Source organism: Lissotriton helveticus, chromosome 4_1 (genome assembly GCF_964261635.1).
Source record: "Lissotriton helveticus chromosome 4_1, aLisHel1.1, whole genome shotgun sequence".
Taxonomy (NCBI): Eukaryota; Metazoa; Chordata; class Amphibia; order Caudata; family Salamandridae; genus Lissotriton; species Lissotriton helveticus.
Genome location: NC_136063.1, coordinates 203,930,911 through 203,952,583, shown reverse-complemented (window position 1 = coordinate 203,952,583; position 21,673 = coordinate 203,930,911). Strand labels below are relative to the sequence as shown.

At 44.6% G+C, this 21,673-nt stretch overlaps 1 protein-coding gene across 4 annotated transcripts in view; it reads right to left on the bottom strand.

Annotated features, from left to right (window-relative positions):
• AGO2 (argonaute RISC catalytic component 2) overlaps positions 1–21,673 on the bottom strand; it is a 472,903-nt gene that overhangs the window by 355,227 nt on the left and 96,003 nt on the right. For all 4 annotated transcript variants that reach the window (XM_078686698.1, XM_078686701.1, XM_078686697.1 and 1 more), the window contains exon 3: positions 10,389–10,509. In XM_078686698.1, the coding sequence (XP_078542824.1) occupies positions 10,389–10,509 (121 nt within the window). The remainder of the gene's footprint in view (positions 1–10,388; positions 10,510–21,673) is intronic.

Below are 21,673 nucleotides of genomic sequence, written 5' to 3'. Positions count from 1 at the left end.
AAATTCCTCCTAATGTTCCCTACTGGGGGTATCCCTCTCTCCAGGAGGAAGTCTATCACCTCCTGTTCGGTGTACTCCTTCAGTTCCACTTCCTGGTAAATCAACCCCATCGTGGCGAGGTACACCCGGGACACACCCTCCCAGTGGAACAAGGGGACAGTTCAGAACACTCTTCAGGAGGAAGCAATTTAGCACACAACAATAATCCCCACAACAAGGCTCTACTTGTGGTGTAACCTGTGGCCGCTGTGGTACTGCGCAAACACAAGTCCTATCCCACCGCTCTGCCACCAAATGTTGGAATTGGGGGTTGCCCAAGTCTCAAAGGGGGTAGCATGGCATCAAGCGGGCAGGCCAAACTTGGAGGACATGTGAAGCACTCACGCAGTACCCTCAGTCAACACACCAGGCACACCACAAAAGAGGCAGGACACCAATTTGAGTTGGAAAAAGATACGTCGTTTAGTAGGGTTTCCAACCTGCAAGGCAAAAATGCATTAACAGTGTCATCATAACACGGCGCCAACTGGCACCCAAGCCAAGTATTTCAGTGGGGGATTATTTACATGGGACAAAAAGGGGTTAGTCCATAGTCCATAGTGTCTAGCTGAAATATAAACAGGTTAGCATTTGGCACGGAACATCAGTGACCCCTATATAAGGGAAAAATGCACTTGGCGTATTCGCCCATTAAACATGCAATCAAACATTAGGGATAAGAACCCAAAATAGCTGGCATTGGCGACTCCTGCAAGAAAGAATAGGAATCACCTGGCATTAACATTAGGTAGGAACACCTGTAATAAAACATCAGGTTTCTTCCCCCCTCCCTCTAGGGAACTATGCGTCAGGCGGGGCCAACTCAGGCCTTCATCCTTGGTAGCGGCTGTAATTACAGCAGACAGCATCCTGCATAACCCCTGTAAGAAAAGACATCATGGCCTACCAGCATCCACTAGCAGGCGGGAATAACCATAGGACTATTAAGCCACCTTCGCAAGCTCTACAGGGCATACAGAACCCCAGTGCTATAGCCTTAGGGAAAAGACCTGGGGAACATGACTTCTTAGCCCCCAACCTGCAACACAAACATCAGGTAGTGCATTGGCATCAATAACATTTGAACCAGGCTTGGATCCCACTGCACTTGGGCATCAATCCCCTAGCTTAGGCGTAACACTGGGCATGTCATCACAGCACATTATCATTGGACCCCCATCACCAAAGACATTAATTACAATATGTCATTAAACAACTCATAGGCAAGTACATTACCCCACAGCACTTAGGTATCTGCTCAACTCAACAGAATGACCTGGTTGTAGAACTTCACAGCATTACCCACCAGTAATGTGACTAAAAGGGGAGACACAATAATATTAGCAAGGTACCCCCCACTCTAATGTATAGGCACACTTATCTGGTAGAGGTTCTACTTCTTCAATTAACAATAAACTATAAGGGTTTTTACTCAGGAACCCTGTGGTTCTCTGCACAGCTTCCACCTCTCTCTTCTGAGCCAATTATTGGTTACTTAAGCCTGGTTTAGGCAGTTCAGTAGCCCGCTTCCTGAAGTCAGGCTTCTCTGGACTGTTCAGTCACTTGTGTGGGTCGTAGCCCCACTGTCCTGCTTCCTTCACCCGGGGCTGCCGCCTCCCGTTCCCACACTACCCGGCTTACTTGTAGACTTGTAGGCGTGTCACACTTGGGTCCTCCACACGCGATGGAGCCCGGCAGCAGACGGCTGTTGGGGAAGGTCGGGGAAGGTTTTCCTGGCCCCAAGGCTCCCTACCGCAACGTCCGCTGTGGCGCTTCTGCCTCCTCAAAGGGGCGGGGGTCGAACACCTGAAGCTCCGACGCGGTCGGCTTCCTTGTTGACGCGACCGGCTCTCCTCAGGCGGCACTACTCCGCCGGGCATGCGCGGAAGCGCTCGCTCTTCTCCCGCCTCCGCACTCACTCCAAGGAAGGACGCTGCTCTTCCGGTGACGCTGCTCTCCCGGGCCTGCCCGATCCTAGGCCCCTCCTGCCTCCACAGAAGCGTTCGCGCTCAAGGCATGCGCGGCAGCGCTTCCTTCACGGATTGACGCGGCTGGTGCCCCCGGGGTCCCACAGCCGATCGCAGCAGCGCCGCTGCTCCTGGTCAGTCACTTCTCACTCCGGCCTCTCAGGAAGGATGTGCACACACGGCGCCTTCGCTCCTCAGGTCGCTAGGGTGCCACAGACACCCGCCTTCACTACAGCTGCTCCACAGCACCGGTAAGCGCAGCGCTGGGTGTGCGTAGTCAGGGATACCCTCAGTTAAGGGTGTCCTGAGAGGATTCACTGGGGCTCCAATGCAGAAGGATCTTCTTCCTCAAGTAGCTTACTGTTCTTATCAGCAATTGATGTTTTGAGAGAGGGATCGGTCAAAGGTTGAAGGGGGAACAATCCTCTGAAGAAACTGTCAGCCTCAGAGACAAACTAGCTGCTCTCAGTGTGTCCACCTCCTCTCACCACTGCCTCACTCCTCTACTCTGGGGTCAGCACTTCGAGGGCCACACCAATCACAGGGCACAGTCCCTTGGGGGCACAATCCTCCCCTCCTGGGCGCTTCCTCACGCAATGCTGGCGTGGTACCCGGTCCAAACAGCGTCAGTGACCTGGGTTGGGGCCCTCCCTTGTCAGGGGCCCAGGGGACAGCAGAGGGGGGTTTTAGGGGTACAGGGCCCAGCTCACAGGCCCCTGTGGCGGTAGCACCTCACAGCAGGTCCCCCTCCCTTCCTTGTCCCAGCGCTGACTGACTCTCTGGTGACACTTCACCCTATTTATACCCTCCTCCCAGGCAGTGCCAGGACCTTCTAGAATGTTGGCACATCTAGCCTAAACTGGTTCTAGGGGAGGGGGTGAGCACCCTGGGTGCCAGGCTTTCCCTCCAAAAGCTAGGGGTAGCTGGGTAATATTATCTAGACTGCTGACCTATGTCAGTCCAGTGGCAAAACCCATGGCCATGGCATCCATTTTAAAAGCAATACATTTCAGTCAGGTACATTTTCAAAATGGGGGTGCAGTTTTAAAATGGGGGATTTTACAAGTGCTCACATTATGTCAGGTAATTACATTTTCACAAGGTGTCTCACACCACTCATGGCCTATACAGGTTTAATCCCATGGGGGAGACAATCCAGATAAGGGGGTCAAAAGCGAAAAATTTTGGGGGGAAAAGGCCAAGTCCAACAAGCAGCATCTGAAATTTTAAGCAAATGGAAGACCTAAAAGGCATATTACAAAACTCTTTATTTCCATCTATGATGAACTAGATAACAAAGACCTCTCTTCCCAACTTAAGGGGTTTCTGCACCCACTTGATTTACTTGCTTTAGTTTTGAAGGAGGGTCTCATGTTGGAGCAGGATTTATCTAGTGAGCATACATGCTTTTATTTGATAGGGAGATGTTATGCTCTACCAGGCTCTATCAACAAAAGATCAGGGCAGGACAAAAGTATTAGGGTGAATTTGCTGTGAGAACTGAAAAGGTGAATGCCCGTGAATAGTAGTAATAGGATGGCGGAGCACTTGCCTACACCCACCTTGGTGTGCAGCCTTCAGGTGTGGCCCACTAGACCCCTGCTTTGTGGCTGGCAAAATAAATGAGACTGTAGTACCCAATGCAAATGGCCAGAAGAGTGGAATGTAAGCCCCTAGAGCTGCTGAGATGTCGGAGCCTGGCCTCACTGGGGTGAGGAATAAAAGAACTCTCAGCGTGCTGAGGAGCGATATATGAAGTGGAAAGTCACTTATAATTGATCAGGAACAAAAAGTCCTGAGTATTCTACACACTGTTCATTATGGATGGCAGGGATTGGAAATGGGCAGACCGCACTACAGTCTGATGGAACACTTCAGGTACTACTTCAGGCACCAGGTTTTTGCAGGTAGGAGGCGATCATCATACTGACAATCTCAACTGCGAGGCTACCACAAATAGAGCAGTCAAACTGAATATAAAGCAGGACCCAGCAGCAACTGGAGGGACAACTGGCAAAAACAAAAACACTCCCTTGGTCTCCTTGCACTAGTTCTAACTTTCCATCCATCCATTCTCTGTCCTTCTTTCATCCATCCTCTGTCCTTCTCTCCCCTCTCTCTTCTCACTATCGGATTGCTTGCTGTCTACGTTCCGCCTCCCTCCTCCTTTTTCTCTCACTCTTTTGAAGTCTCCCCGTTCCTGCTACAATTAACTGCGTGGAGATGGGGAAAGTGACAGAGGGACCAGGAGCTTTCAAGCCCTTCCACCCTCTCAAGGTTTTCCAGCACATTGGGGAAGTGCTTGGGAGAGAAAAAAAAACACCTGCCCGGCCCTCTGACAGGAGCACCAGGAGCCATGAAAAAAACAAACACAAGCTTGGCACAACTTCAACTGAATATATGTGTTCGTCCACAACAAGCCTCAAGAAGATACAAGTGACCGTCACAACAAACAGCAATGGATGACCAATCCCCATCGCCATCGTAACCTATATTAAAAAGAGATGCTACTGGCAATTTGTGCCTAAAAAAGCTTCAGAGCAAAAATTTGACAGTCAAAATTGATGTAAACTAGCCCACCCGGCAAACACCAATATGGCATTGCAAGTGGTTACATGAACTTCATAAACTTACAGGCTTTAAACGGTGGGACGATATTGGAATCTCCACAATTGGAGACGTGATCGCTGGAGGGGAGCTGAAGCCCTTTCAGGCCTTGAGAACAGAATTTGGGCTCCAGCACTCACAGCTCTTCAAATACACCCAGCTACGACGTGCGTGGAGGGCGCATAATATACACTTAGAGGGCCTGCCGGAATACGCGCCACTGGAGGGTAGACTCCGGCAGGAACAGATACAGTGTAAGGCAGTATCACTCATCTACAAAACATTAACCCACAATATGTTGGGGGACCTGGCGAAGCTTAGAGTAACCTGGGAAGGGGAGGTCGGTGCACTTGAGGATATAGACTGGGAAGTAGTGTTAATGCACCCGCGTGAGGTGGCGATTAAGTCTAGACTCCGCCTCATTCAATACAACGTGCTGCACAGGACCTACTACGATAGGGTGAGACTGCACAGAATGGGGAAAGCAGTAGACACTAATTGCCTCCGATGCCAAGGGGAGAATGGGGATTTCTATCACATAATATGGTCATGTGAAGTGATACAAACCTACTGGACCCACATCTTTATGGAGCTCAGTGAGGTATTAGCGGCGCCGATTACACAAGAGCCCAAGCTGGCCCTACTAGGGATGACCAATGATGTTGACCTACCACCCCCACTCCTGGTATTCCTGGTTCTGGCCCTAGTGGTGGCAAAGAGAGACATTGCAAAGCACTGGGGCTCATCAACCCCCCCGAATGTAGAGGAGTGGAGAAGAGGACTAGACCTCTATATGGCGGCGGAGAGGGTAACCTATAAGGCACGGGGTTGTCCTCGGAAGTTTAAAAAGGTTTGGTCTAAGTGGAGGCACTACCATGGTCTTGATGGGGGGTCGGGGGTAGGTGGCACACAACGTTTTACGATTTGGCATGGGCAAGGAGGGAGGGGTAGGGAGGGATTACTGAGAATTGCCTGTTTTTAGGATAAATGGACAATGCACCTGTAACAAGCTGAAGACGTAAAAGCAGAGTACCATTGGGAAGGTCGGGAGGGGGATAAGGGGATTTCATGTTGCCAATTGCATGACTGTATTGTTGAGTTATGAACAAAATGCAAATAAACAATTTAAAAAAAAATTGATGTAAACTTATTGAGGACGGATTTTAAGAAGATGAACTAAGGAATAGAACAATGTAAAAATAACCTAACTAGCCTGAGCATAGAAATTAAGGCGGAAACAGATGCAGAGTCTCATAGGGGAATCATTCTTCACCACAGATAACACCCAAGGGTCTTTTGTGATGCTTTGTCACTCTGCCAAGTGGCAGGATTACATTTCCCCCACCTGACTAGCTAGAGGTGAGAGTGCAGTAGGTAAGTCAAGGACTTGTATTTGATGGACCTTTACCATTGATGGTAAAAGCTGATGATTTTTAACGCTCAACCATCTCTGCCTGTCCTGGGAGCATGGATGCAATCATTTCCCTTTAGGCGTGCCAGCCAAAATGCTGAACCCACTAGTACTTACTGTTTAAATGTATGTAATAAGGAAAATAAAAATAAAAACTAGCCTCTCTGCCTTCAAGGTATATGCCTCTTCTTCCCTTGTCTGCACCTCAGCATCGGAGTGGATTCCGAAGAGAGTTGAGAATAGAAGACTTCTTTCTGATGGGCGTCTAGTTTTATGCCACACATTTGCCCAAAAGGCACGCCCAATAACAACCTGTGGAGGTACCCATATGCTACAACATCAGGAACATAAAGTGCCACACTTTAGATCTGGTTGCAAGCCACTATCCTTTCATTCACAACATCTATTAAGTCACCCCTTTCCTCTACTGGAAGGGGGTCAGCAAATCCGATTAATAAAAAAAATTGTCTAAATAAAGAAAATGACTTTAAATTATACAGGCTTGTTAGTTTAGGTCATGTTTTTCCCAAAGACCCGATTTTCTCTTTAAAAAGTGTTTTAGGATCTGACAGAGGCAGAAATATTAAGCGTTTGGAAATATCAGCAAAGATCCAAGAGGGTGACGTGAGGGTCACCTGGGGTGCAAAGGAGCTTTAGCACCTGATGGCAGGCATGCAATTGAGGGTTCTGAACATGAGCAAGATCTAAGAGTGACTAACTAAATCAGGCGATTTTAGGGCGACGAGATTCTTAGACCTGGAGATGAGCACCAGAAGATCTTCGGACAGAGTTGATGTAAAATAATGGCCTTTACAGTTTGATGAATATTATCCACATACTTTAAACTGCTTTACTAACCACCAACGTGTCCCAAAACGTTAACGACAACAACCGTTTCAAAAAACATAACTATGAGCAACTTTAGACCTACTTTGTAGAGTGCCTGGACTCGTTTTTGGCCTAAATCCAAATAAGTTTCCACACACAAACACACAGGTCGTATGAAATACTTTTACAATCTCCTACTCACACCACTTCTTGCTCAGACCTGGCTTCTACTGTGCAAGTCTACCCATCAATCCAAGTCTCCAATTTGCTCTCTGTGATTAGGTACACATTTTACCTAGTCATTTTTTTTACTGCACTCTGGTTCAATTTTGTTTCCTTGTCAAGGTAAATGTCCTTTGTCTGGATTAAGAAAGCTGTGCTGTCCTGTTTATGTACGTTTTGATGACCAATCCTTTTATTTTCTCCAGTGAACTGGACAATCATGAAAGCACAATTACGTGATATATGTATTTTTCTTTTTTGTCAACATTAGAGCTGTGCTCTGAAGTGTGGGGACATTAAAAAACGAACTTCCATTTTGCGTGAGAATGGCTACAGCGGTCTTCACTTAGGATATGCAGAACCCGTGTTCAAAGTATAATCATACCCTTGGGTAGAAAATGTTTTTTTGCCATTAGCCCTCTCGGGAGCCTATGAAGGACTCGCCAGTAAACTTTGGTTCATTTCGTCCCTTACCCAACTGTGGACCACTACTTTCATCATCATTCAGATATGAATATAGACAGTACTTAAAGTGGGAAAACAAAACTTAGAGACCAGGAAGCTTCCAAAAGGGGCATGGCAACAGACGCATAACTAAGAATTATTTTCAAAAGTTGTGGTCAATAGAACGAAGAGATTGGCTTAACATACATCAAAAAAACTAAATCCCTTGCGTCAAACAGGGTGCTCCATGACCAGTATTTGGGTGCCTGTTTATGAATTTTCAGTTTCTGTAGCCAATCTCACAACAATGAACATGTGGCCTAAAACAAGACACACATTTGCTTTGCCAATTCTTGTAAGCACTATTAGTGACATGAGTAACAATTTGATGTGAAAATGAAAAAAACTCAAAATATAGGGAGAGTGGCCTTTGGAGAGTCACATTTTCAGTGTCATACCACGTTCCTATATATTATCTCGGTTAGATTCTTATGCCCTTTTTCTCCTCATCTGTCTGAAATCCACCATCTGCTCATTTCACACGTGCTCTGTCTGCAGGTAGTTTTTTTCTGATACTTCGACTTGACCACGTCCCCTCTCTCACACACTTTCTCTCTCTTCTCATCAAAGTACATCACTCCTTTTCTTTGATGGTGTCACAATTTAAACTCTGCTTACCTACTTCACATGCTTTCCTACACAGTGCAGATTATAAACGACACGTCTATCACTCTGTGTGCAAGGATTCGATGAGCAAGTAGCATGAACACCTTTATGACCCACCGACAGTCACTGTGAGAAACTCGCACTGACTTTAGTCTCAGCTCAAGAGCTCTCAATCGTGCCCGATCGTAAACTCTCACAACCCACAACCTGAACTCACTAACAAACCTTGAGATGACTCAGGGCTCAGTATACACAATACAAGTCTCTTCGCTCCCTGCACTGGCTGCAAGTGAAAGAACGAATTAGCTTCAAAACCCTCTGCATCATCCACAGATCCCTGCAGGGGATGGGCCCTCCCCTAATCACAGCCATGATTCGCCTGTATAAAGCAAGGAGGAAGCTTCGCTCAGACGAACTTCACTTACTTGACACCCCCAGAATTAAAAGGTCCAGAAGCGGCATCAGACGTTTCTCTCTCAATGACAGAAATCTGTGGAACACACTGCCACTCCACCTTCGGAAAGAGCCCAGCCATCTTGCCTTCCATAAACAACTAAAAACCCTTCTGTTTCCCTAATTTTCCTCTTCCCGATCACTGGTCATGCCTAGCACTGGGAGGCCTCCGGGTAGCCTTGCGCTTTACAAATGCCCTTTTCATTTCATTTTATTTAATTTCAAGTCTATCACATTTAGGAAAATTTTGATATATAGAGACAAAATGTGAAACGTAAATAGGGACTGCATCGCTGACATGGATTACCATAAGGTTTTTCAGTCATTCGATCATTGTTTTGACTGTAAAGTTAAGGACATAGATATAGGCTCCAATAAGAAACTGTTTGAAAGTCAGTTTTTAATGTCTGCCAGGTCGGTGACATGACAGGTCCCGCTTCTCCTTCAAAGCTCTGGATGCAGAGTGTATGTTGTGCAGGTGTATTTCAAGTATCTATTTGTACTGTGTATTTTTGAAGTGCAGTGGGTGTGTGAGTAGAGAAGAAATTGCAGTTTCCTACCATATGTGGAGAGCTGGTAGGGACCATCTCTGGCATCCCAGCCTGCACATACGGCCCTGCAGCTCCCACTCCCCCTCCACCCCCCCAAAAAAACTTCCCCTAGAACACCTTGACCAGTTGTAATTGGTTCAACCACAGGGATGGGCTCAGAAGTGAGCAACAAGACCAGGATACACTGCTAGGAGTGGATGTGCCCAGACCCATCTGGATCTGGCACTTTGCCCTAGACACCAAAATATAATTATCAGTTGGCCCCTGTGAAACTATGCAAGGGTAGGAGAAAAACACAACATGACCAGGGGTGGACTGTCTTTGCTGGTCTGTTAACCTCCCACCAGCCTATAGTCTCCATCCTTTTGCGACCTGGTAAAGAAGAAAAATTGACCTGCCTGTGGAGAAGCTTGAATGTCCTGCCAAGAGAAGTGAACTGATAACTAGGAAGACTGGAGGGCAGCTCTGAGAACTGCAACTGCCCAGGAACCAAAAAAAGCATCCTAGGCCAGCAGCATGGGAAGATACAATGTTAGGTTGGTCATATGTCTGTGCCAGAAGGTGCTAGTACCTTCTAGATTGTGTTGACCTTACATTTTAACTGAACATTCATCATGTTAAACATAGTTCAACCCTTTCCCTAAAGTAAAGTAATTATAGTTACAGAGTGTTAGTTACTGTGTCATTCTTAACTGGTGTTTCCAAATCCGTCTACCAGACGACTTCACTACCCTATGAAATGAGGTGCCTAAAGGGAGGAACTAGCATTACCAAAGGAAAAGCTACAGTACTCTGGCCCTGTGACACCAGGAGTAGGAGGCAATACCTGCACATTAGGCTGCTCAGAAACCGCAAGAAAAGGCCTCTCTCAATACTCTCATCCCTCTTTCTAGCTGCTGTTCTTTCACTAGTTCACGCGACATAAAGCGCCGGGACACTCTTGTTGAGTAGCCGTGCGCTATATAAATAAACTTATAACATAACATAACACATAACATAACTAGTTGGCTCTTGTGGCAGTTCTATCCCTCTACCTTTAGCCCCATCAAGTGTACAACTTATTTTTCCTATGACAGAGCAAAAATATATGTGATAATACATTGTCTCCTAGTATAAAATAATGCAATGTAATATTAATGCAGAATACAATAGCAAACGACAATTACGCACATTAGAGAAACAACGTTATTAAAAACTTACTTTGTCTCTTCCAATTGGAAGTGGCATGGCTGTATACAGGTTTTTCCGACCATCAAATACTGGTTTACGATCCCCGAAGATCTGAGTCTTAAAGTGCTGGACCATGTGCTCAACTATCTCTCTAGAGAAAAATAATGAAAGTATTGAAAAAAACACATAATAGATTTAGGCTATATACCCTACCAAGAGTCTCAACATTTAAGCATTTCCTTAATACATAACAGACTAAATAGGCAGGCTGACCATTTGCCGTGCGACACAATCATACAGATTGAAATAATATTTGTCTTGCGTGATTGAATGTCAGACGGACAACTATTGCAACTTTTTTTTATAATTAAGATTTGACAGAGCCCAATGTATTCAAACATACTGAAATAGAAAAAAAGAAAAAAAACACAATAGCAATCTTCAATGTACTCAAGTAACATACGAACCATTCAAAGACTGGTGGTTCCGCCCGGCACCTGCAGGCATCTTGGGATTAACTAACAGAAATATATCGACTGAAAACAGAAGAGGCGTCCCATACTACCTGCGCACTTTGGCACCAGCTCACGAGGGTTCCAGCTACTCCTCGCCGCATCGCTGGTCAGGCCCGGCGCATCAGCTTCGTGGGAGCACACGCAAAGCGGAAAGGCGGTAAGGGGCGCGAGGCACCAGCAGGGCTGCGAGCGTGCAGGGACTTCATTTCCCAGAAGTCCCTGCGAGACCAAGGAAGAGCTTCCGGTCCGCTCTCCCTGCTGGCCCGCCCCCCGCCCAAATCTCTATCTATGAAACGCCATCTCACTCCCGCAGCGCGGGACGCAGCCCGGGCTAAGACGGGGCAAAGACAGGGCCGTTTCAGGCCGTTACAGACCGATTAAGACCGGACCGGGCCATCTCCCTTGGTTGTGGTTCTTCCAAAACGCAGTAAAACCTGTCTATATTATAATTTCTTAAGGGCCACACTCCCATCCTCCAACATGTCTGTTCGAGCGACACGAAGCAAAACCACAAATAATGGCAAAAAGGCTACTGGGACACTTGATGATTTCATCACACGGACTAGCCTGTCAATTGATAACGAGATTACTAAGCTCCAGCACAGAGTTTCTCTAGAGCTGGAGTCTGCTAGGAAATTGTCAATAGAACTGGCACTGAAAAAGAAATCATCTTTGGGTCATATTGCTAACTCTAAAACGCCCGAGCGCGCTACCGGCCCTGTTCCCATAATCGCCTTGGCTGAAATACACTCTATCAATGAGGGGGTAGCTTCTGCTGATATTATAGAAGTATGCAGCCAAGATGTATCTGATAGTATAGTTCTAGAAAACACCTTACCCCCTGAACCTTCTATTGAGTCCAACAAGGGGGACAAAGTACTGGGGGGAACTGGCCCAAATGTTACTTGTGACAATGTTAAACCTCCACCCAAACGCAAACGCAATAATCTCTCAGTTTATGCTAGAAAGAAGGCCAAGGTAGCATCAAACCAATTTTTTTCGGGGGGTCTTGAACAGCTAACCATTAGCACAACTACAGGGACTGATCCTACTCCCCCTATTATTAACCAATGTAGCACAGACAATACAGGGCTGTCCAACCTGGCACAAAGTATGGTTACATCAATAGAAGAGAGTGAGAATATCTCCACATCTAGGTATTCTACACAAGGGGACAGGGAAGAATTTTTGAAAATAGTGTGGGAAACGCTTAAAGTATTATTGAAGCCATTAGAAGTCAGGTTAGCTGGTATTGAAAACCAATTACTTGAAGTAGAGAAGAGGGTTATTACATTAGCAAGTATAAGCCTTAATGGTAATGACGGGCCCATACATGCTCAAACTCTACCAGTGGGTGTTACCCCAAATACTAACCCATTTAGCGTTTTAAAACAAAAAGAAGGGGTAGCCAAAAACAATAATTCTAACTCGAAAACTACCACCCAAATAGCACCTATTTCTACAGCTTTGAATGGGCCACCGGCAAATACAACTGCATCTCAGCCCTCTGGGACTGCTCAAAGTAAAAAACCACAGCCAGCAAACACCTCCACAACTAATCCTCTGGCCACTAAATCTTCTGTTCCCCAGAAGCCAGCGGAGACAACCAGACCCCACCAGGGCTCTAACAAATTCACGCACGATAGGTCCCAAACACATAGAACTGACTTATATAACCACCAGACAGCCTATCCCAAAAATAATTTCAGGGGAGGATATATAGATTTACCACCAGACGCTAGTCCATTTGTTATAGTCCTCACTGGTGTCCCTGAATTACAAAATTACAATGAAGAGAATTTTGCTTCATTAAAAAACAAGGTGATTTATTGGTTAAATTCAAACAAACCGATTCCAAATCACATGAGAAGCAAAATTCTGATGGTACGCAGAGTGCCATGGGTTGGGCAAATGACTAAGCCAGTTCCGGGCGACTGTATAGTTGTCTCGTTTGAGGAACCGTATAGTGCGGAACAAATCTGTGCATGGAAATCGTATGGAGACACATTCCCTATTATAGCTAGACCCCTTTCTTTTTTTTACCCTCCTCCTAGAATTCCAAAGCATGGCCCTAGTTGGAACACTCCTAATCTGTTGCATGGCTATGCACCAAATACAGCCAGACAAACAGAGCTTAATGCGTGGTCTGGGGTCCCAACATTCAATAGATTTAGTTGTTTGGACGCAGTGGACTGACTGAAAATTATGCCCAACTGTATTCCTACGCTCTATGATCTGTACTGTACATTGGGAGTGGGCCAGGATCTCCATAGATCAGGAATAATAACTCCACAAAACCAATCCAGTTCTGAAGGCAACTTAGTATGTACCAGCATGCCGACAGAACGACATGATGAAATTCCTATTTGTACAATAGGGGAAGTGGCACCCAATGTTGAGAACAAAACAAACAATATACATTTAATTACTATTGCTCCTATACCATCCCTAGTAGTGCCTACAGCTAACGGTGACCCTTCTGATAAATCATTAATTCCTGAATTAAAATTTTTATCTTGGAATATTGCTGGAGTTGGTAAAAATTTGAAGGACCCTGATTGGGCGGATTATATTGATTCTGGTGAAATCTGCCTTTTGCAGGAAACATGGGCCATGGAAACCCCACATAGGATGGGCTTTAAAACTTTTGACAAAGTGGCAACTCAATCAGAGAGGGGAAGGCCAGCGGGGGGTTTAATTATTTGGATTAAAATTACACTAACTATAAAAACTGAAAGCATAGATACAGGAACTCCGGATATCCTAGCCTTAAAGATCACTACTGCAATGGGGCATCAATATTATATTATTAATATTTACAATAGACCTATAGGTCGCTTTAGAGTTTCACCCACGTTGGAAATTTTGGATTCTTTCCTTAAAACAGTAGTCGGTGATGCCCCAGTAATTTTGGGGGGTGACTTGAATTGTAATTTTGAACCCATTCTTGGCATTACTGAAGCCCTCGAGGATGAAGACCATGCCTATAACATCCCCCAGCTTGATACTGCCATACACGTTAAGTGCACTACGTTAGCAGTCCAACTTCTAAGGCTAACAGTTGAACACGGTTTGCGAGCTTGTAATGGCCGCCTTCCTTCTGACCTATCCAAACAACCAACCTTTGTAAAGTCTGAAAGTAGGCTCGATTTTATTCTTGTATCATTAAGCATTTGGCACTTTATGATGGACTTTAGAGTATCTAACAGGGTTGAGAGTGATCATTTTCCCCTGGAACTCCATATTGAAGCACATATGTTTAGTGATTTTATGCCCACTGAAGTTGCAGATGTACCATGCGAATCTGTTCACATTAATAATAATAGACGTGCGCTAAAATGGCCGCATCTGCTATCAGATGGCACAACCCTTGCAGCTGTTTATTCTCTCTTTGATTCAACCTTTGGCCCCATAGCTGGCTCTCCACTCCTATCTGAGAACTATGCACATTTTGTTGAACTGCATAAAACCTTCTTTGACAAACTCAAGGTCTATATGTCTAAGATGCCAAAGAAGAACCAGCAAAACATAAGAATGGGTTGCCATGGGAAGCTTTGGTTCAATCGCTCGTGTAAGATGGCCAAAAGGAGTCTTCTAACTGCAATCAAGGAGGGCTCTAAATTGGATGTCAAACTTGCAAGGGAAGAATACAAGCACATCCTAAAAGATTCAAAAAAAGCCTGGGAAGAGCTTCTTTGGGCAGATATGCTGGGTGCTGCCAAAGCAAACGACAATGTTGGCTTTTGGAGGTTGGTTGCTAATGGGGGGCATGCAGGAAGAGCAGTCAAGGACACTTTTCTGGATGAACTAACATGGGTAAACCACTTCACATCTCTGTATAAACAATATGATAGTGCTGCTGTTGAGGACACTTGGTTACCCCCACCTCCTGAATGCCTTGATTTTACCTTGGAAGAAACAACGAAGGCAATTAACGATCTAAAAAGCAGTAAAGCCCCCGGTCCGGATAAAATACCTGGCGACCTCTACAAACATGCAATCGAAGTTTGGGCTCCTTATATTAATTGTTTATTTAATGTGTTGTCTATTGATTGTTCGTTTCCTGAAAGCTGGCGTGCAGCAGAAGTTGTACTAATTTTTAAAAAGGGTAGTAAATCCGATCCCTCTAATTATAGACCTATTAGCTTAATGGACACCCTGCAGAAACTCTATGCCAAACATTTATTATTTAGAATGAACGACTGGCTGGAGGAGTCAAAAATATTTACTAAATATCAGGCAGGCTTTAGGTCTAAGACCAGTACACTAGACCAGGTCTTCAGATTCTGTTGTATTTACTGGAAGTACGTACATATTAGGAAGGGTCATTTGTATGTAGCGTTTGTTGACCTTAGAGCTGCATTTGATCTTGTTCCTAGAAAATTGCTCTGGAGTTCCTTAAACAAAGCCGGGATGCCAGGGTGCCTGTTAAGTCAGATAATTGAGTTACATGCTAGAAACCATGCAAATATTAGATGGGGACCAAACGGCGAACTGTCTCGCGATATTCCAATCGAGCGCGGCGTTCGTCAGGGTTGTGTCCTGGCCCCCACTCTATTTTCCATATTTGTTAATGATGTTCCTGAACATTTAAATGCCTGTAACAACGACTCACCTCAGCTAAATGGAGAGAGAGTACCTGCGTTGCTCTTCGCGGACGACACCATCCTCATCTCCCAGACCAAGAGGGGCCTCCAGATACTCTTAAACTCATTTAGTGGTTACTGTGAAAAAAAAGGCCTGGAAATAAACACTAACAAAACTAAATGTATGGCATTAAACCCTAGCAGACCAGATAGAGGGACTTTGACTCTAAATGGACAAACTCTTGGGGTCGTTGATAACTTTTCTTACCTGGGGGTGGTAATTGACTCAAAGCTAACATGGAAGGCCCAACTTGAGAAGAGTAGGGTGGTATATGCTCAAAATGTCAAACCTATAATGAGTAAATTGAATGCTAGTATAAGTAAGAGTGCAACACCTGCTCTTGAACTCTTCAAATTTAAAATCCAATCTGCCACTCTATATGGGGCTGAAATATGGGGTCCCTGGGCCAGAGAGTGTTTCCAAGGATTGGATAATAAATTTATGAGATCTATTGTAAGGGTTCCTACTAGCACCCCCCTAACCCCCCTCCAATTTGACCTAAATTTTAAACGAACTGATCATTTTACAATTTTAAGACCGTTGATGTTCTGGATTAGAGTTTGGTCCACCCCAGAATTGTTGGATTATAGGAACTGTCTTCAAGAGGTATTAAACCTCGACACTTTTAATTCCATCCCATGGTATGGGCACATACAAAAATGGTTTAGATTGTTGGGGTTGCATTCTTTATGGGAACACCCTGAGAATCTGCCACCTTCTGCAAAAACCATGGTGAAGAGAGCTTTCTGGTCCTATATGTATAACAAGGTTGTACACGAGAGTAGAACTGGCACTTTAACTAAAGAATTCCTATTGTTTAAAGTTGAACCTTGTTTTGAAACATTTCTGGACGAAATTGAGCCTCCTGTGGCTAAGACCCTTTCCCTGAAATTCAGATACGGGACTCTTATGCTAACCTCTAACCTTGAACGATGGTCAAAGAAAAATGCTGATAGTACAATTGACAATAACAGAATATGTCCTATGTGCTCTGTCTCCTGTTTGGAGAATGAAATGCACATGCTCTTTGTATGCAATGCTTACACAAAAGCACGGAAAAAATGGTTAAAACCTATGTGTGCTCTCCTAGGAACTAGAAGTAGTCGTATTGCATATAGGATTGTTAAAACGAATACTGACCAGTTCATTGTGTTCAGTACTAGCAGATTTTTAACTTCAGTTTTCTTTATTCGAAAACAATTGGGTCAAATGTTTTAAGAAATTGTATCAGATTCTCCAAAGAGGTATACCCTGTAGTGCAATTCTGTTGCTAAACTGAATCATGTTAAATGAATTATTCTTGATTGGTGACCCTTTTTAAGGAAAATGCTTATGCATGATCTATATGAGTTGTTAATTGGAATTCAAATTCTTTTTATGTATGTATGTTCATGTGTCTTTTATGGCTATTTTGCCGAAATAAAGATTTAAAAAAAAAAAAAAAGAAACCCAGGGCAAAATGCATAACTGTTGTACACTGGGTGACACCGAATAGACAAGAGCAAAAGTTGGAGTGGTCTACTATGTCACTCAGAAACCAGTGGTGAAAAACATCCGTTATTCACTTTCTTTCCCATCTATGTCATGTATAAACTCGATAATTATCTGCGGGTGCTGTTGTGTCACGGAAGTGTAGTAATGGGGCAGCTGTGCATCTATGTCATGTATAAACTCGATAATTATCTGCGGGTGCTGTTGTGTCACGGAAGTGTAGTAATGGGGCAGCTGTGCATAACATGGCCTTTCCTCTCAGTTTTAAATGTAAAATAAATATCACCCTCTGTTCCATCCCTCCCCCTACTGAGGGTGAGTTCTCTACTCTTAAAAAAGCCCCATCAGAGCAACTTGGAATTCCTTTGTTTCTTAAGGGGGTTTAGAATCACAACAGTGGTGCTCAGTGAGAACTATACACAATATACAGAATTATAGATTATTAACTGTGAATAAAGGGAATGTCATGAACTAGGAGTTCTGAGAGACAATCTATGCAATACGAGCAAATAACCCTTATGTAAATCGGTTACCTGCCCTCTATAATTTTATATCGAAAATGCCCCCGACCCCCAAATTCCCTGCCCCCGTTTTAAAACATATGCAGGGGCAAAGGAGTATTAGGGGAACCATAAACAAGCATTTCAAAATACAAAAGGCCTGCAGCACCCCACCCTCACCACTCTCTGACCAACAACCCCCCCACCACCACCACTCTTTCCAACATAAATTGAAGAAACAATGCCCCAGCCTTCTGCATGGCACCCATACCACTATTTTAATATATCCACCAAATCCCTCCCTCTCAAGAAGAGAAGCCCACAAATATACATGGTCTTCTGTCACCCTCCCTCTGAGCAGTTTCACCCATCCCTAGCTCAAAGCAACAGTCTCCACTCCCACATCGGGAGTGGAGAGATGGTACCACGCTGACGAGCGGCTAGAAGAGAACAGATTGTCTGCATTGCTTCATTCCTCCATAGAGGCGACAGAACAAGCATTTGCAATGCAATAGGTCTCGCATTTACCAGAGTTTGAGCTATTGGCATTGTAAATGACAATGCCTTTTATTTATGTGTTGATTTTTAAAACATAAATAAAAGGCATTTAACAATGCCAATAGCTTAAACTCTCTCAAATACGTGACCTATTGCATTGCAAATGCTTGTTTAACTTTCACGCTGTAGGATCTTGGAATAACTGTACAAATAGTAACAATTTTAATAACGACATCTTGAATGTAGTGAAAATTATCTTCATCTTTGTGGGACTTAACACAAGTTTAATTGCGGTTCAGTTACCGACATCTGGAATGAGGAAGTCCTGCATCACAGCTGCTACCCATAGCGCTTTGGTGTTTACTGCAAGATTGATCAAGAAACTAGTGGGCATAATATAGGAACAGCGATAGGGTGGTCCTATGACTCACCATGGTACCTTAAGAGAGCCATCAGCTACAAGAGGCGAAAGCAGGCACACAGCTCAGTAGCCCGCTGCTGGCTGGTCTACATAGGGACAAGCAGAGGAACCACGTCAGACTGAATTGGTAAGTAGAAACTGGGACCAAGACAAAGCAGGCCGTAAACCATGCGACTAAAGAGAGTGCAGATCAGTGTTCGAGGGGTTGGGTGGAGTGCACATGTATGTCCTCCCACCCAAGCACCAATCAAAGTAACAGCAGTTATTGCGACGTCAGCGCGCTGCACATGACAGTAAGAAAAAGAACAAAAAAATACTTACGCGCTGAAAACTGCATGTACCGAAAACAGAAGCTGTGCCCGAAGAAAAGCACAAAAAAGGATCGATCGGTTTCCAGGCTGAAGATGCCAATTTAAATAAGTAAACTGAGACTGGAGCGTTTAACTCGACCTGAAGGTATTGGAGCGCTTTACATGAGCTCCGGTTACGTTACACAAGGACAAACTTTTTTTTTTTTTAGGTCTCGCCTGTCGATGCGCATGCGCATCGAGCAAGCGAGACTATAGGGGCTCATCCAGACTTTATCTAACTTGCAAGGAATCGTGGCGATTCCTTGCAGTGCCCGTGACTTTTAAGCTCAATGCGCATGTGCATTGAGCTTAAAAGCGCGTGCACATGCACCCAGCCGCCTACTCTCTCTCTCAGCCTTCCCACAACTCCGCCCCCTCACTACTTGATTGCACGGCCGCTAGGCCGTGCCTCCCCTACTCTCCTCCCCCCTCCTCCTCTCCTCCCATGCCTGCCTGCCTCAACTCTCCGCCTCCCGCCCCCTCCCCCTAGTTTACAACGGATGCATGCAAACATGTTTTTTCAGATTGCAACGTTATTTTCTGCATTTGAACTGCTGAATGCTAAAGCTGACATGGATTGCAAGGAGTGGCGGTTTGCTCGGAGCCGAGTTCAGTCCTACACTGACTGCTTGGCTTCTTTGTTTCACACACTACAGAAAACATGGTGAAGGGAGGGGGAGGGCTTGGAGCTGCGAGGTTTGTCCCCTTCCGGTCTGACATCCGAGAACCGGATTCCTGGGTTGCTGTTCGGTTCATTCACTCCAGGATCAACCGTTGGCTGCTGTTCTTGGCAGCGTTCCCGAGGGGGTGAATTTTTAAAGCCATATTCATATTGCATTGGTTGGGCGGGTTGCCATGGACACTGGTAAGTGAGGCTTTAAGTGCAGCGCGCAAATAAGGTTGCTTATCGTAGAATGTGAAGCAGTATTGGGATTTTTGTTGTGGAGAAGGTACGACAAAACGAACGCGTTGGATGAATTCATTTTATTACCTGTTTAGTATTGATTGGTCGCCGTGCAGTGAACTCGAGGTTTGGGTCAAAGGTCGTCGCCAGGGACCAGGCTTTGCATTTCGCGCAATAAAGGCTGTTTGTAGCCATACGCTTTATAAGTGTTTCATGTTGTTCTTTTCTTTGGTGATGAATTATTTAGGCAACTGGACACGATCCCGAGCTGTTTTTTTCGTACCTTCAAAATAATTTTGTTTGTTGGGTAAGAAGGCCGGATGTATTTCTTCCCTCAATCCAGAAACTTTTATTCTTTTTCCAATGCAAGGAGGCACGTGCAATCTAGAGTTGCTTTCGCTTTCTCCTCCAGTTCAAAACAGGGTTGGCTGGTTGGGAACCGCGTTACACACTGGACGTGCACCTCCCCCCTCCCCTTCTCTGCCTTCCCTCCGTCTTGTTTTTTTACTGCCTCATTAGTTAACCGCCCCACCTCCACTTTGTTGTCTAGTTGGCACTCAGCTGAGAGGCCAACAACTGAATGGGTGCATGCAATAGGTCTCGGAGCATTTGAGTTAGAGCTTTTAGATTTGTTTATGGCTTTTTTTCTTTGTAATTCTTTAGCATTGCCTACAGGAAACAAAAATGCTAAAGATAAAAAAAAAAAAACATAAACAATTCTAAAAGCACAAACTCTAATGCTGCGAGACCTATTGCATTTCCAATGCTTGTTTGCTAGGCTGAGATTAAATGATTTGCCCCCACATACCTTTCAGATCTGACGGTATGGTCGTCAGCGTTGCTGCATGCTCTGCAGTTCTCTGCTTGTGCTCTCTGCCCCCCCCCCCCCACTCCCCTGTCTCCATCGGAGCGGAGTCTCAACCATGGGAGGGGGGGGCAGACACAGGCACACACAACACCAGCCGCGGCACCCGCGATTTACTTATAACATTTTAGTAGTAATGCGCGGGTGCCGCGATTATACCAAAATGAAAGAAATAGAAAAAGCATCTATTTCTTTCATTTTGGTATAATCACGGCACCCACGCATTACTTTTAAAATGTTATAAGTAAAGCGCGAGTGCTGCGATTATACTAAAATGAAAGAAATAATTGTTTTTTCTATTTCTTTCATTTTGGTATAATCGTGGCACCCGCGCTTTACTTATAACATTTTTAAAGTAATGCGCGGGTGAGTCAGATAGTTCTTATAAATTGAATGTTTGCTTGACTTTCCCATTAACGAAAAAAATAATTATACCAGACGTTTAAAAGATCACCAGCTCACGGGCTGTCTATGAAACAAAACAACTTTACAAATTAAAGTGGTCTTTTAACTTTGTCAATTAACCTCCCTGATCAATTATACACGTGTGTTTTTTCAGACAGAGCTAAATGACAAATATTCACTTTGAAAAAGTCCGTAGATGCTAACAGTATTTAAAAACATTAGCTAAACCACTGATACTATTTCAGAACAAGCCATAGTTGCTGCTTAATTATCTTATGCAACTAACAACTATTTACAAAGCCAATAGTCCTGACTTGTAGGTATGATGTTACTTCTCGTATCATATATATCTGGATGCAATTACATGAACAGCAAAATACAAGTCAGGCGGCATACTATACTAAGCATAGACTTTTAGCTTACGTGTTTTTTCATTGTCCACGCCCCTTTGAGAGACTCCCCGTTTTTTCATCCCAGTTAAAGCCCTGACCTGAACTATATTACATTTATGCTTATTAATGTGACTCCTTATATCGGCATTAATTCCATTTCTAAGCACTAGCGCTTTCGGCAGATACAGGAAAGAGCCGTTGATGTGCAGAGGATCACACAGTAGTCCGTTGGAGAAATTCAGGGTACGTCCCGTAGGTGGATGCTATATAGGCAAAAACGCACCCACAAGACTACAACACCCTTATTTGCCAACTTCATTGTGTGAA